The 15,699-nt window shown below is 54.0% G+C and overlaps 1 protein-coding gene across 1 annotated transcript; it reads left to right on the forward strand.

The window, feature by feature from the left end:
• Window positions 1-7,800: 7,800 nt before the first annotated feature.
• On the forward strand, window positions 7,801-8,733 carry LOC136990978 (olfactory receptor 52Z1P-like; the record flags this gene model as incomplete). The annotated part of the gene is made up of 1 exon (XM_067289450.1): window positions 7,801-8,733. A coding segment is annotated over one exon (933 nt), but the record flags the coding sequence as incomplete, so codon positions are not given.
• Window positions 8,734-15,699: the final 6,966 nt, after the last annotated feature.

Here is a 15,699-nt window from a genome sequence, read left to right on the forward strand (position 1 = left end):
CCTGAGGCGCAGAGGCTGCAGGAGCCAAAAGTGGAGGCCCCTCACTAACCAGGCTCTTCTCCATCCTGGTGTGTGCTGGGGACACTTGGAACAGCTCCAGCTCCCATTTGCTCCCTTCTTCTGAGCTGCCATGGACGAAAGCCCTCCCTTTTCCAAGAGGTTTCCTGTGCTGGCGGTGTCCGGGCCCTCTTCCTCAGGGCTTTCTGTTCCCCTTTGCAGCGTCCGGCCTGCCTTGTCACTCTTTCTTCTTCCTTTGGCCGGGTCAGGCTGCCTAGTGGTGCCCCCACCCTTTTTCTTGTTGACGGCTGGGGCCTTCCCCCCGGGGGCGTGAGGTGGCTCTCTTGTGCCTCAGGCTTTTCCTTGCACTAGAAACCAGCCACGAGCCCTCCTCTTTTGCCGGTGTTTCCAACATGTCGAGGACAACCTTGGAAACGTGTCCAAAGAGGATTTTGTCAATGTCCGGAGTGGTGTTTTGAACGTGTGGCTTCACGATTTCCAAAGTCCTTTTGCAAAGTGGGCTGGCCCTTCTGGACAGGCTGGCAGTAGACATTCAGGGCTGCTCTTGCCACCCCTCTTTCCTCCCCGACAGCCCCTGCTTGTTGCCCAGGCAGGGAGCTCTTCCACCCACACGTGGGGCCAACACACGCAGGGAAGGAAAGGAGCAAGCAGAGGCCAGAAGGGCCTCGTCCCACGTCCTCCACCCTTTGCCCGGGAGCAAGAGAGGCCAGCGTCAACTGCACAGCCAGGCTGCTGGTCTCGGGGTTGGGCAGGGCCGTGAGCTGAAGGGTGCAGGGGACAGAGCCCAGCTCGTGCCGGGGCCCCCAGGTGGTGGGCAAGGCCCAGGACGGGGATGGCCACTGCCTCTTTCTCCTCTATTCTGCCAGTGAGGGGGATGGATGGGAGGAGGAGGAGGAGACGGACTTTCCAAGTTAACAACGGTTTCGCCGCTTGTGTTGGCAACAGGGTTTTGGTTTCTACGAACATGGGACCCTGCTTGAAGAGCGACAACTGCTGGGGAGAGATGGGATCCGCCTCACTAAGCAGGGCACGTGTGTCTTTGCCAAGAGGTTGGCCAAGCTGGTAAGGAGGGCTTTAAAGTAGGAAAGATGGGGGAAGGGGAGAGTTATAGTGACAGGGTAGTTGGCAAAACACAACTCAAGTCGGGATGCCTCCAGCAGGTGCATGCAGCCAGGGAAGTGTGTGTGGGATGTGGCTATGGAGGATCCTCTTGCATCCCTCCTGGGAAACCTGCATGCTCGATCACCTCTCTGAAATGCCTGTACACCAGTGCACGCAGCATGGGGAACAAACAGGAAGAACTAGAGATCTGTGTGCAGTTGCAGGGCCATGATCTCATTGCAGTTACAGAGACCTGGTGGGATAGCTCACATGACTGGAATGCTGTCATGGATGGCTACGTGCTTTTTAGGAAAGACAGGCCAGGAAGGTGAGGTGGTGGAGGAATTGCTCTCTGTGTGAGAGAGCAACTGGAATGTATGGAGCTGTGCCTAGGGGTGGATGAAGAGCGAGTGGAGAGCTTATGGGTAAGGATTCAAGGGCAGGCTAGCATGGGCGACCGTGTTGTGGGTGTTTACTACAGGCCAGCTGATCGGGAAGAGGAAGTCGCTGAGGCCTTCTCCAGACAACTGGAAGTAGCCTCACGATCCCAGGCCCTGCTTCTCATGAGGGACTTGAAGCACCCTGATATCTGCTGGAGAGACAGCACAGCTAGGCTCAAAGAGTCCCGGAGGTTCCTGCAGAGCATTGGTGACAACTTCTTGACACAGGTGTTGGAGGAGCCAAGGAGGAGAGGTGTGCTGCTGGACCTCGTAGTAACAAACAAAGAAGGAGTGGTTGGAGATGTGAAGGTCGGGGGCAGCCTTGGCTGCAGTGACCATGAGATGGTGGAGTTCAGGATGCTGCGAGGAGGAGGCAGGGCACTAAGTAGGATGGCAACCCTGGAGTTCAGGAGAGCAAACTTTGGCGTCTTCAGGGACCTCCTTGGAGGACTCCCAAGGGTTAGGGAGTCCTAAGACGGAAGGGGAGTCCAAGACAGCTGGTTAATATTCAAGCATCACTTCCTCCAAGCTCAAGAGCGGTGCATCCCTATGAGTAGTAAGTCAAGCAAAGGGGGCAGGAGAGCTGCGTGGATGAGCAAGGAGATCTTGGCAAACCTCAACCAGAAGAAGGAAGTATAGAGAAAGTGGAAAGGGGGACAGGCCACTTGGGAGGAATATAGGAACGTTGTCAGAGTGTGCAGGGATGCGACGAGGAAGGCTAAGGCCCGTTTGGAATGCAATGTGGCAAGGGATGTCAAGGACAACAAGAAGGGCTTCTTCAAATACCTCAGTAGAAAGAGGAAGAGTAGGGAAAAGGCGGGCCCATTGCTGAATGGGGTGGGTGCTGTGGTGACGAAGGATGCAGAGAAGGCAGAGTTACTGAATGCCGCCTTTGCCTCAGTCTTTACTGCTGAGGCCAGCGCTCAGGAATCCCAGACCCTGGAGGCAAGAGAGAAAGTCTGGAGAAAGGAAGACTTTCCCTTGGTTGAGGAGGATGGGGTTAGAGATCATTTAGGCAAACCTGACACCCACAAATCCATGGGCCCCGATGGGATGCACCCGGGAGTGCTGAGGGAGCTGGCGCATGTTATTGCTAGGCCACTCTGCCTCATCTTGGCAAGGTCATGGAGAAGAGGAGAGGTGCCTGAAGACTGGAGGAAAGCCAGTGTCACCCCATGTCGCGGGACGACTGACTGTCTTGCAGTCCCAGACTGGGTGGGTTCGTGTGGCACGAGGGAGGGGAGGAGGGGGAGAGGAGATTTACTGCATGACTCCACAACTTGTTTCAAAGAGCAAAATTTACTACAGAAGCTGCAATAGTACAAAGCAAGAATTCTTGTTAACAGGAACTTAGCTCAACTACAATACTTATTTCTAATTACACTAAAAGTTGTGTTAACAGTAACCACTTAGTAAACAGAAAAGGATAGCTAATTTATACTAACTGTAAATACCCAAATGAATGAACTAGGCAAACCAATTCCGATTGGTCTTACCCACGCGTTGCCTCAGCGGCCAACGTACACTCAATCCCAGGGAAGTAACTGCAGGAGGGCGTCCCCGTCCCGAGGGGTTCCGCAAGTTGGCAGACCCGCTGTCACCCACAAACAGCCAAAGACGGCCTCCGGGGCCAACCTGTTTATACCGCTGAGGGGAAGGTGGAGGTGGAGTTGCTAGGCCAGTTACAATTCTCTTCACGCAGGCGCAGTCCCTGGCTCTTGGCTGCTGCAGGGTTCAACTCTCCTCCATCGTTGTTATGACCATCGCACCCACAGTCATGGGTTGGGGGGGGGGGGGTGGTGGCTGAACACCCCCAATGGTAGGCTAGCTGCCTTGCGCACTCTTCAGCACTGAAGGGAGGAGTTTGAGTGACTGCGGACGACTGCTTTACTCTTGCAGTGGGGGGTCCCAAGGAGGGATCCCATAGCTGGGCTAAGAAGGAGGTAATTCCAGTCCGCAGTGGGGTCCCAGCCATGAAAGCAGGTGTTATCTCTCAGGGTCCTGATGAGGAGGAGACAGTCCTGACCACAGCAATTAACACTGCCCCAGCAGTGAGAGGATGCTTTTGTTTCTCAAGGTCCAGGGGCCCAAGCAGGCCTTATCTCAAAGTGTTGACATCCTCCCTTTTGGAGTGTAAAACACAGGAATCCAGGCTACTTGTAACTGGCACCAAATGTGTATGGGGGGGGGGGGGGGAGCTGGGATCATCCCCCCATGCCACAGTCTTCCAAAAGGGCAAGAAGGAGGACCTGGGAAACTAGAGGCCAGTCAGCCTCACCTCCATCCCTGGAAAGGTGATGCAGCAGCTCATCGTGGAGGCCATCTCTAAGTATGTGGAGGACAAGGTGGTGATCAGGAGTAGTCAGCATAGAATCACCAAAGGAAAATCATGCTGAACCAAGCTGATAGCCTTCTGGGTTGGAATGGCTGGCTGGGTAGATGAGGGGAGAGCAGTGGATGTTGTCTACCTAGACTTCAGCAAGGCTTTCGACACTGTCTCCCATAAGATCCCCACAGGGAAGCTCAAGAAGTGTGGTTTAGATGAGTGGAGAGTGAGGTGGCTTGAGAAGTGGCTGAATGGCAGAGCTCTGAGGGTTGTGCTCAGTGGCGCAGAGTCTAGTTGGAGGCCTGTAGCTAGCGGTGTCCCCCAGGGGTCAGGACTGGGTCCAGTCTTGTTCAACTCCTTCATCAATGACCTGGAGGAAGGGACAGAGTGCACCCTCAGCAAGTCTGCTGATGATACCAAACTGGGAGGAGTGGCTGATACCCCAGAGGGCTGTGCTGCCATTCAGAGAGACGTGGAGAGGCTGGAGAGGTGGGTGGAGAGGAACCTGCTGAAGTTCAACAAAGGCAAGTGCAGGGTCCTGCACCTGGGCAGGAATAACCCCATGCAGCAGTAGAGGTTGGGGGTTGAGCTGCTGGAAAGCAGCTCTGTGGAGAAGGCCCTGGGAGTGCTGGTGGACACCAAGTTGAGCATGAGGCAGCAATGTGGCCTTGTGGCCAAGAAGGCCAATGGTCTCCTGGGGTGCCTCAGGAAGAGTGTTGCCAGCAGGTCGGGGGAGGTGATTCTCCCCTTCTACTCAGCCCTGCTGAGGCCACTTCTGGAATGGTGTGTGCAGTTCTGGGCTCCCCAGTCCAAGATGGATGTGTCACTACTGGGGTGAGTCCAGCGAAGGGCTACAAAGATGATTAGGGGACTGGAGCATCTCTCTTATGAGGAAAGGCTGAGAGAGCTGGGCCTGTTTAGCTTGGAGAAGAGAAGACTGAGAGGAGATCTTATCAATGTGTACAAGTGTCTTAAGGGAGGGTGTCAAGAGGATGGAGCCAGACTCTTTTCAGTGGTGCCCAGCAACAGGACGTAAGGCAATGGGCACAAACTGAAACACAGACATTTCCATCTGAACATGAGGAAAAACTTCTTCACTGTGAGGGTGACAGAGCACTGGAGCAGGTTGCCCAGAGAGGTTGTGGAGTCTCCTTCTCTGCAGATATTCAAAATCTGCCTGGACGTGATCTTGTGGAACGTGCTCTAGGTAACCCTAGTTGAGCAGGGGTGTTGGACTAGATAATCTGCAGAGGTCCCTTCCAACCTCAACCATTCTGTGATTCTGTGATTCTGTGATAGTGGTGTGCAGAACCTTCTGTCCAGCTGCAGAGAAGTCTCCTTCTGGGCTCACTGCTTTGGCTGTGGCAACCCTTGCCATGTCCACGTCTTGGTGGCCAAACCCCACTTCTAGCACCCGTCCTCCATGCTCATCCCCATCAGCCATGGGGAGATCCTGGAGCGGTGACTGGTTCTGCCGTGTGGAAAATGGGGCTGAGCAGTAGCTGGGCTCTCCCCCAGGCAGGGAGCTCACGCTTCAGAAATGAGCGGGTGGGAGCTCAACAGCCTCCAGAAAAGGGCTGAGGAAGTTTTAAGGAGGGAATGCCTGCTTATGCAACTTCTGGGTAGCTGTTGCCCTTTGTCTGCACCTGGCAAATGAGAAGGGCTTTCAGATTTACTGTGAGTTGCGTACATGGAATTTTATGTAAAACTTTTCCATTTTGGTATGCTATGAAAATATTTGCTGTAGTTAATTCTCACTCCCAGACACCCACATACACACCTTCTGCCTCTGCAGGGCTGGAGAGGAGCAATGTATGAAGGCAGAAGCAATGCAGGAGGCAAATCACACCTTTGTTCTGTGTCCCAGTTTCCCGTCTGCAGAAACAAGTGATAGACAGCAAGGCTAAAGGTGCTGCAGAGCTCCAGCATGAACTGTGAGATCCTCATGGGAGTTTCACTGCATACTGATGTGAATGTGTCCTGTCAGGCAGGGTTGCTGAGCATTGGACTAGCTCCATGTGGGGGCACCTGCTTGGCGTGCCCTTTCAAACAAGCTTTATTCCTTTCTTCCAGAAACTGGACTGAAAGGTGTCCGTCAGAAAACTGCTGAGCCTCCAGGTGCAAGGGCAAGAGGCAGCTGGGGGAACAGAAGAGTCTTTCCTCCACTCAATGTGTGCATGCATCAATGAGAGCTGCAGCAGCTACAGTGAAGCTCTCGATGGTGCTGAGGCCACAGGTGAGAAGATCTGCTTCCCCATCAGGAAAGTCTTTCAATACTTGAGACTCTCACAGCTGAACTCTGCCGAGTATATGTGATAAGAACATGACGCTAGTAAGGACTGACTAGTGGTAATGCATCCTTGGAGGTGCACACTGTTAACTGAGGCGTGTTGACAGGCACTACAGCGATGCTGCACAATAGCAGGTGGCGTGCGACTTGTAAGAAGTTCCTAGGGTTTGCACATCCACTTTGATTCGGACTCCTGCAGGATGGGCTGTGTCAGGCGTCTGTGTGACGGCTGGGCAAGGCCCAGGTATTCACTCCAAGGCAGACAGCTATAGCTGTCGTTGGGAAAGCAATCATAAGTGTTGTGTCTTTTCTTCCACGCTTTGCCTGGCTCACTACATTCTGCAAGCTGCTGCTTGATGCTGCCTTTCATCTGCATGGGAAGGAGTTACCATTCCAAAATTATCATTTATACTTTCTGCTAGCTTTCTCCTCTTCACACTCCCTCCTGCTCACCTGGGCAGATGGATTTGCTTCCTGCGCCTCTACTGCTCATTTTCAGACTTACATTTCATCACCTGCATCTGGATGCCTCAGAGCAGACCAGAGAGCTGCAGCTCCCTGTTGGCCCTAAGCATCCTTCTGGGACTTGCAGCAAGAGAGCATAAATACGCTGAGGTCTGAGACAGCAGCACTGTAAATGCGCCACCAAGATCACTGCCTGCAGCTCCTCCTCGCCGCTTAAGGCCAGACCTGGTGAGTCACTGTGTGCAGTCCTCAGTGCTGGGGCTGCTTTTTGTTGCTGTGGCTCAGCAATCTCTGAGCTGTCTTCTGCAAAAGGCGAGGGCTGCGAAGCTGCAAGGCAATGGGGCGCTGCTGCTCTGTGTAGCAGAGTAAGGGACGAGCGTTTGGGTGTAGTGGGGGAGGCAGATGTGGCAGCAGGGTGGAGAGCACACGGAGCATGGTCATCACAGCCAGGGCTGTGCTGCAGAAGCCCGTTGTGCAGCTCCCAGCTCGGCAGCCCAGCCTTGCCCTCGCGAGCGGCAGGAGCTGCCGTGTTTTGCCAGCATGGCTCGAACGGGGGAACGACCTCTGCTCCGTGGGTGCGGGGTGGCCTGCACCCAGAAGCAGCCTCTGCCTAGGGCTGAATGTAAATCGCCCCTTTCAATTTGTGTTTGCTGCCTTGACCTTCTTTTGCTGCACTGGTGAGCATCCACCTTGCTAGCTGGGCTTTCTCTGAATTTCCTCCAGCTTTTCCTCTTGCCTACTCCAAGCAGATGTTGCTGCGTCTCTTCCCTTCCCAGAGCACTGGGCTTCACATGGAGCCCAGCAGCGTCTGCTGTTACCTCGGCCTTAGGTTTTTGTTTTTCTCCCCACAAACCAGTGACTAGCTCAGCAGCTTTCAGCTTCCTCATGCCTCCTCAAAATGCGGACCGAGGGGCAGAAAAGTTGCCATGCGATCTCAGTGCAGGGTGCAGCTCTGCACACTCTCTCCTCATGTTTTGTAGTGTGACGCAGTTTCTGGTATGAATGTTAAAACTTGCATTGACTTCAGACAGGATTTCCCCAGCTGGCAATGCTGCTGAGCTCTGCTGGCATTTATGCTTTCTCTTGTGCTGTCCTTTATTTTTCAGGTGTTTCTAAGTAGAAGACCAAAGACCCCTATGGCAGACGTCAATCACACAGCCTTCCGGCCAGGAACATTCCTCCTTGTTGGCATCCCAGGCCTGGAGAAGTTTCACCTCTGGATTTCTCTCCCCTTCTTCTCCATGTATATTTTTGCCCTTCTAGGCAACTTAGTCTTGCTATTCACCATAGTGAGAGAACAAAGCCTCCACAAGCCTATGTACCTTTTCCTTTCTGCATTAACTGTAGCAGACTTGCTCTTATCTACCACTACAGTGCCCAGGATGTTAGCTATTTTCTGGTTCAGAGTGGGGGACATTTCTTTTGGTGCATGCATTGCTCAGGCATTTCTCATTCATTTTATTTTTGTTGCAGAGTCAGCAATTCTGGTGGCCATGGCTTTTGATCGGTATGTTGCCATCTGCAACCCCCTGAGATATGTGACTTTATTGACCCACTCAGTCATATGGAGAATAGAGCTGGCAGCTGTTGTCAGAAGCTTCTGCATCGTACTCCCAGGTATTCATCTGGTTCTAAGGCTGTCCTACTGCAGAAACCGCGTTATCCCTCATTCGTACTGCGAGCACATGGGTATAGCCAGACTGGCCTGCACAAGCATAAAAGTCAATGCTGTGTATGGTTTAACCGTTGCCCTGCTGTCGGCGGGGATAGATGTAGTGTTCATTGCTGTGTCTTATGGACTCATTCTCAGGGCTGTCTTCCAGCTGCCCTCCGCAGGTGCCCGTCGCAAGGCTATGAGCACCTGCACCTCCCACCTCTGCATCATCTTCCTGTTCTACACGCCAGCGTTCTTTTCCTTTTTCACGCACCGCTTTGGTGGCCACAGCATCCCCCGCCACGTCCACATCCTGCTGGCCTGTCTCTACGTAGTGGTTCCCCCCATGCTAAATCCCGTCATTTATGGAGTGAACAACAAGCAGATTCGTGAGACAGTAATGTCCATGTTGTCTTGGATGGGAAGCCGCAGAAACTGAGTTGTTTAATGGGGCTGGTTTTTCCGAGCCTTGCTCAGAGCTTGTGCATTAGTTCGAGGCAGAGAGACGCTGCTCCTGCAAAAGTGTTTGGAGGCAAAGCTCGGGTGCATCATTTCCGAGGGACTCCAGGTCTCCATGCAGGCCTGTGACGCGCTTGTACCCACGCCCTGTGGGGACAAGGGAAAGCATCAGCCATGCCAATCCTCTCATTGCTGTCAAGGGATCTACATGGTGGGGATGAGACACCCGGAGAGGGGGCATAGAAGGAAAACCTCGGTGAGTGCTGATTGCTGAGAAATGTGAGCTACAGCCCTCCTGATGCACAGGCGAGGAGGTAAGTGTCTCTCCCGTCCTGCAGTCTGCACTGCCAGCACGTTTCCTGTCTGCAGCCCTGGCTCTTCCAGGCGATTCTGGCTCTGTCGTCGTGTCCCATCGCACCCTCCAGCATTACTGCATGAGTCTGTGACAATATGGAAATGCACCGCTTTCTCCCAGCATCTGCCTCTCCTTTGGTAGCAGGTTCTCTGTGTCTGCGCCTCTCACAGCACAAGAAACACTTCACAGATCCCTTGGCAGTAGCCAAATGAATAGCTGGATGGTGTTGGACCATCTATGCCCCGAGAAGACACTGGTGCCTGGAAGCACTGCCTGCTGCAGGTGTGCTCTGCTGCCATCAGTAGCGCTGGGATGTTGCCTGGGCTTGGAAAGCTGCTGCCTGGGCAGTCTTGGCAGCACAGTGCACATCTCCAGAGCACGCTGTCTCCAACTGCAGGGAAAGTGAGTTAGAGGTGGGAATTGCAGCTGATCCAGATGGACTTGGCAAAAAGCAGCCATACTAGACGGGGGCTGAGCTTACAGTGAACGATGCGCCCAGGGTTCCCAGTTCAGAGCGTGGACGTGACAGCCAGCAGCACTGTGGAGAGGAGAAGCAGTTAGAAGGACACCAGAACACGACCTCCTCACTGCTGAGGGATGTTTTTGCCACCCTAGAATTAGTTTGTGCAATGACAGTGGAATAGAGGCTGCTACAAAGAACTGTGGCAAGAATATTTTTCCCTACGGAATGGACTCACAACTCGGTATTGCCAGAGATCCTAATAAAGAACAAGGACAATCATTCTGTCCAGAGTTTGTGTAGTCAATGTGCCCTGGTCAGAGACTTCAGCTGCTGGTACCATCAGGGCTGGTAAATTGTTGTTGCTTTCAAAGGTGTCGCTGCCTGTAGGCTTTTATTAAACAGCAGCTTTGCTGAGGGGTAGCTGATCAGTGATGCTGCTGCTGTTAATGGCAAGGACTTCCTATCTCGGGACAGTTATTTTGTCATTCTTGTCTTAAACGCTTTGTATTTACTGGTCAGGAAAGACATTTGTGTTCTAAGGAACTGAAGCCTATTCTTGATTTAATGCACCATAAAGCAGCATAGGTGATTGCTGTCGCCACCCCTTGTTTTCGTGCAGGCTCTAGCGTGCTGCCGCGCAGGTGGCACAAGGGCCCGTGTGCCGGTTACAGCGGCGGTGCCTTCCCGGGGTGCTGCATTGCCCACCAACATTTTCACTCTCCCTGCTGTTGTCAGCCATGGGGCTCGGGTAGCACAAGCTGGTGGGGCCAGTCGGCAGTGCCAGGGCTGCTCCTTGCAAACGCCTGATTTTTGTGTGCACTTAGAGCTGAGCAGCTGTACTGCAGTTCCCCCTTTCATGCGTTTTGTGCAGGGCAGGGCACATTCACTGCTCGGTCCAGGCCTTGGGGCTTGTGCTGCTTTGCAGTTAGCTACTGATGTCCCCCCACCTGATTGAAGCTACAGACCTCCAACTAGACTCTGCACCACTGAACACAACCCTCAGAGCTCTGCCATTCAGCCACTTCTTAAGCCACCTCACTCTCCACTCATCTAGCCCACACTTCCTGAGCTTCCCTGTGGGGATCTTATGGGAGACAGTGTCGAAAGCCTTGCTGCAGTCAAGGTAGACAACATCCACTGCTCTCCCCTCATCTACCCAGCCAGCCATTCCATCCCAGAAGGCTATCAATCAGATTGGTTCAGCATGATTTCCCCTTGGTGAAGCCATGCTGACTACTCCTGATCACCTTCTTGTCCTACACATGCTTGCAGATGACCTACACGATGTGCTGCTTCATCACCTTTCCAGGGATGGAGGTGAGGCTGACTGGCCTCTAGTTTCCCAGGTCCTCCTTCTTGCCCTTTTGGAAGACTGGGGTGACATAGGCTTTTCTCCAGTCACCTCACCCCTTCTTCATGACCTTGCCAAGATGAGGCAGAGTGGCCTAGCAATAACATGCGCCAGCTCCCTCAGCACTCCCGGGTGCATCCCATCGGGGCCCATGGATTTGTGGGTGTCAGGTTTGCCTAAATGATCTCTAACCCCATCCTCCTCAGCCAAGGGAAAGTCTTCCTTTCTCCAGACTTTCTCTCCTGCCTCCAGGGTCTGGGATTCCTGAGGGCTGGCCTCAGCAGTAAAGACTGAAGCAAAGGCGGCATTCAGTAACTCTGCCTTCTCTGCATCCTTCATCACCAGGGCTGCACCCTATTTATGGGGTGGGGGAGGATATGATTGACTCATAGTCCTATTTGCATGCTAGACGGGCTTTAGTTGGCCCATGCTCAAGTAGCCCCTGCATACGTGCTGTTTACAGGGAGGTCAGGTTTAGGGGCAGAGAGCACATCACAGGGGTAAAGGAGCACAGCGTCACACCTTTCCATGTGCCCTGTTCCTCTGGAGTTGGAAAGCGCTTGCTGGCACTCGTCATCTCCTCCTCCCAGCACAGCTGAGGTCATGGTGGTGGCATCCTTCCCCTGGCTCTGTACAGCATCCCCAGCCCTGCAGTGCATTCCCATCCCTGTACAGCATCCCCAGCCCTGCACAGCATCCCCAGCCCTGCACAGCCCCAAGAGGTCCCGTACCTCGCACACCCCAGCATTGCACGGCACAGCCCAGCCCAGTACGGCACGGGGCTGCAGAGGCTGCTCCAGCTCTGTGCTCCCAGCAAGCGGACGCAGACGCCTTGGTCCCCCGCCAGTGTCTGGGGGAGGAGAAGTGGTCAGGGCTGCTGCCTTAGCCCCAGCCAGCCCAGCCAGCCGCTGCACTGGCTCTTCCCAGCCGTCTGCCCAAGTCCTGCCTGACCTGCGGCTACAGCCAAGGCTTCGGTGGCATTTGCAAAGCAGCACTGTGCAGCCCCATGCCTCCGTTTCCCTGCCTGTGCAGGGCAGCCTGAGGCTGGCATGGCCCCGCACGGCAGACTTCCTTGCCTCCTTGCTTGGGTGAAAGCAGGGAAGGAGTTTTGGGTGGAAAAACGTGGCTTAGGGCACTGAAATGCCCATTTCCCCACTTGAAAACTTGACTGGGAGCTGAAATCTAAATGCCCTTCCCACCCGAGGAGCTGCAAAGTTGCAGGAATTTCATTGTTTGATTTCTTGCTCTGCAGAGCTTCCCTCCCCTGAGAGAACTGCTCTAGAGGGGAACTTCACAAAACTGAAAACCCATTTCACAAAACTGAAAACCTGCTGTCACAATGCAAGCTTTGGTGGAGTACATGCCAGCGTTGCTTAAATGCTGCTGGCAACATTTTGCTGTCACATCATGTACAGTTTCTCCTTTGCATACTGAAGCAGTGCATTTGCATCCATGGAGCAACCAAGTGAAGGAGCAGGGGAGGCTAATCCTAACGAACACCGAGGACATGCATGATTCCCATTACCTCAGAAGAACAAGTGACAGTTTGTGTCACTTCATGGCATGAGGGCACAGTACACACTTCTGAGAGTTGCCTTGATGCACAGCCCCTTCCCCTATAGTCACTGGATGGGGACAAAAACATGGACGAGAGCACAGCGAAGAGAGGCAGGGAACAGAGGCAGCAGTTTGTGCAGCAGTGTTTGGCTCTGACGAGAACTTGAGGATCTTGTTGGAAGTTGTGGGCTTTCTGAGGACCCCTGAGGAACTAGAAGGTGATTGCTGCAAGCAGGAAAGGGGAAGTTAGGCAAGGACAACTGCAGGAGGCCTTGACTTCTCCTGGGAGAAGCTCTAGCTAGGAGTGGCTGACAAGCTCTGTTGGCTGCCCCTGACCAGAGGGAGTTGGGGCCTTTGATTCAGGTGGCCCTTGATTAGGGCAGGTCAAGCAGCCTTGAGTCAGTGCTAGGGAGAGGCCTATATAAGAGCCAGGCCCAGAGCTCAGCTCCCAGAGGCAGTGCACAGCTGCAGCAGTTTGTGCAGAAGGGTGCAAGGAGGCACCTTCCTTTCTGCTCCCTGGGGTGTACGCTTCCTCAAGTGTGGTCATGACACGCTGCAGAGCACATTCCCCAGCAGCCATTGGAGTGGCTGCGTCGCCTGTGTCAGAGGCTGGGACCTGGACAGACCCACTGACAGCAGATGCAGCTCTGCAGGTCTCAGGCTGCAGGGAGTGCTTGGGGCCTGTCCGGGAGGCCTGGGCTGGCAGTCAGCTCTCCTGCAGGAGGTGTGCTGCTGTTGATGAGTTGTGTTGTCAGGTAAGGGAGTTATGGGAGGAAGACAGGAGGCTGCGTAGCATCCGAGAGGATGAACAAGAGCTAGACAGGGTATTCTCGGAGACTGTACAGCTCCAGGAGTCCCAAGCCCCCACAGCAGTGGAGTTGCCGGAGGGCTGTGTGCCATGTGAAATGGTACATCATAGCACTGTAGAAGGTGTCTGGAAGCTGGTCGCTGCTTGTAGGAGGAGGAAGGCTCCTCCTCCTCCTGAGGACTTGCAATTGAGGAAGAGGTTTAGTGCCCTCCAGGATGAGGAGGAGATGGGCATGGCTGCAAGGGAAGCAACTGGCACAACAGACCCTGTGCCTTGCGGGAACACCCGGAAGAAGCGACGGATGATTGTTGTGGGGGACTCCCTGCTGCAGGGGATGGAGGCACCTATCTGCCGACCTGACCTCTTGTCTAGAGAGGTTTGTGGCCTGCCAGGGGCTCGTGTGGGAGATGTCATGGAAAGACTGCCAGGGCTTGTCCACTCATCAGACTATTCCCCTCTGCTGCTCTTCCATGTGGGCACTAATGACACCAAGGGCAAACTGGAGACCATCAAAGAGGATTTTGGAGCTCTGGGGATGGTGGTCAAGGGTCTGGGAGCCCAGGTCATCTTCTGCTCAATCCTGCCAGTGAGGGGGATGGATGAGAGGAGGAGGAGACAGACTTTCCAAGTTAATGACTGGCTGCGCCGCTGGTGTTGGCAACAGGGTTTTGGTTTCTACGAACATGGGACCCTGTTTGAAGAGCGACAACTGCTGGGGAGAGATGGGATCCACCTCACTAAGCAGGGCACATGTGTCATTGCCAAGAGGTTGGCCAAGCTGGTAAGGAGAGCTTTAAAGTAGGAAAGATGGGGGAAGGGGAGAGTTATAGTGACAGGGTAGTTGGGAAAACACAGCTCAAGTCAGGATGCCTCCAGCAGGTGCATGCAGCCAGGGAAGTGTGTGTGGGATGTGGCTATGGAGGATCCTCTTGCATCCCTCCTGGGAAACCTGCATGCTCGATCACCTCTCTGAAATGCCTGTACACCAATGCACGCAGCATGGGGAACAAACAGGAAGAACTAGAGATCTGTGTGTGGTTGCAGGGCCATGATCTCGTTGCAGTTACAGAGACCTGGTGGGATAGCTCACATGACTGGAGTGCTGTCATGGATGGCTACGTGCTTTTTAGGAAAGACAGGCCAGGAAGGTGAGGTGGTGGAGCTGCTCTTTGTGTGAGAGAGCAACTGGAATGTATGGAGCTGTGCCTAGGGGTGGATGAAGAGCGAGTGGAGAGCTTGTGGGTAAGGATTCAAGGGCAGGCTAGCATGGGTGACCGTGTTGTGGGTGTTTACTACAGGCCAGCTGATCGGGAAGAGGAAGTCGCTGAGGCCTTCTCCAGACAACTGGAAGTAGCCTCACGATCCCAGGCCCTGGTTCTCATGGGGGACTTGAAGCACCCTGATATCTGCTGGAGAGACAGCACAGCTAGGCTCAGAGAGTCCCGGAGGTTCCTGCAGAGCATTGGTGACAACTTCTTGACACAGGTGGTGGAGGAGCCAAGGAGGAGAGGTGTGCTGCTGGACCTCGTAGTAACAAACAAAGAAGGAGTGGTTGGAGATGTGAAGGTCGGGGGCAGCCTTGGCTGCAGTGACCATGAGATGGTGGAGTTCAGGATGCTGCGAGGAGGAGGCAGGGCACTAAGTAGGATGGCAACCCTGGAGTTCAGGAGAGCAAACTCTGGCCTCTTCAGGGACCTCCTTGGAGGACTCCCATGGGTTTGAGCCCTAGAAGGAAGGGGGGTCCAAGACAGCTGGTTAATATTCAAGCATCACTTCCTCCAGGCTCAAGAGCGGTGCATCCCTATGAGTAGTAAGTCAAGTGAAGGGGGCAGGAGAGCTGCATGGATGAGCAAGGAGCTCCTGGCAAAACTCAACCAGAAGAAGGAAGTATAGAGAAAGTGGAAAGGGGGACAGGCCACTTGGGAGGAATATAGGAACGTTGTCAGAGTGTGCAGGGATGCGACGAGGAAGGCTAAGGCCCGTTTGGAATGCAATGTGGCAAGGGATGTCAAGGACAACAAGAAGGGCTTCTTCAAATACCTCAGTAGAAAGAGGAAGAGTAGGGAAAAGGCGGGCCCATTGCTGAATGGGGTGGGTGCCGTGGTGACAAAGGATGCAGAGAAGGCAGAGTTACTGAATGCCGCCTTTGCCTCAGACTTTACTGCTGAGGCCAGCCCTCAGGATCCCAGACCCTGGAGGCAAGAGAGAAAGTCTGGAGAAAGGAAGACTTTCCCTTGGTTGAGGAGGATGGGGTTAGAGATCATTTAGGCAAACCTGACACCCACAAATCCATGGGCCCCGATGGGATGCACCCGGGAGTGCTGAGGGAGCTGGCGCATGTTATTGCTAGGCCACTCTGCCTCATCTTGGCAAGGTCATGGAGAAGAGGAGAGGTGCCTGAAGACTGGAGGA

This window comes from Apteryx mantelli, chromosome 1 (genome assembly GCF_036417845.1).
Source record: "Apteryx mantelli isolate bAptMan1 chromosome 1, bAptMan1.hap1, whole genome shotgun sequence".
NCBI classification, from domain to species: domain Eukaryota; kingdom Metazoa; phylum Chordata; class Aves; order Apterygiformes; family Apterygidae; genus Apteryx; species Apteryx mantelli.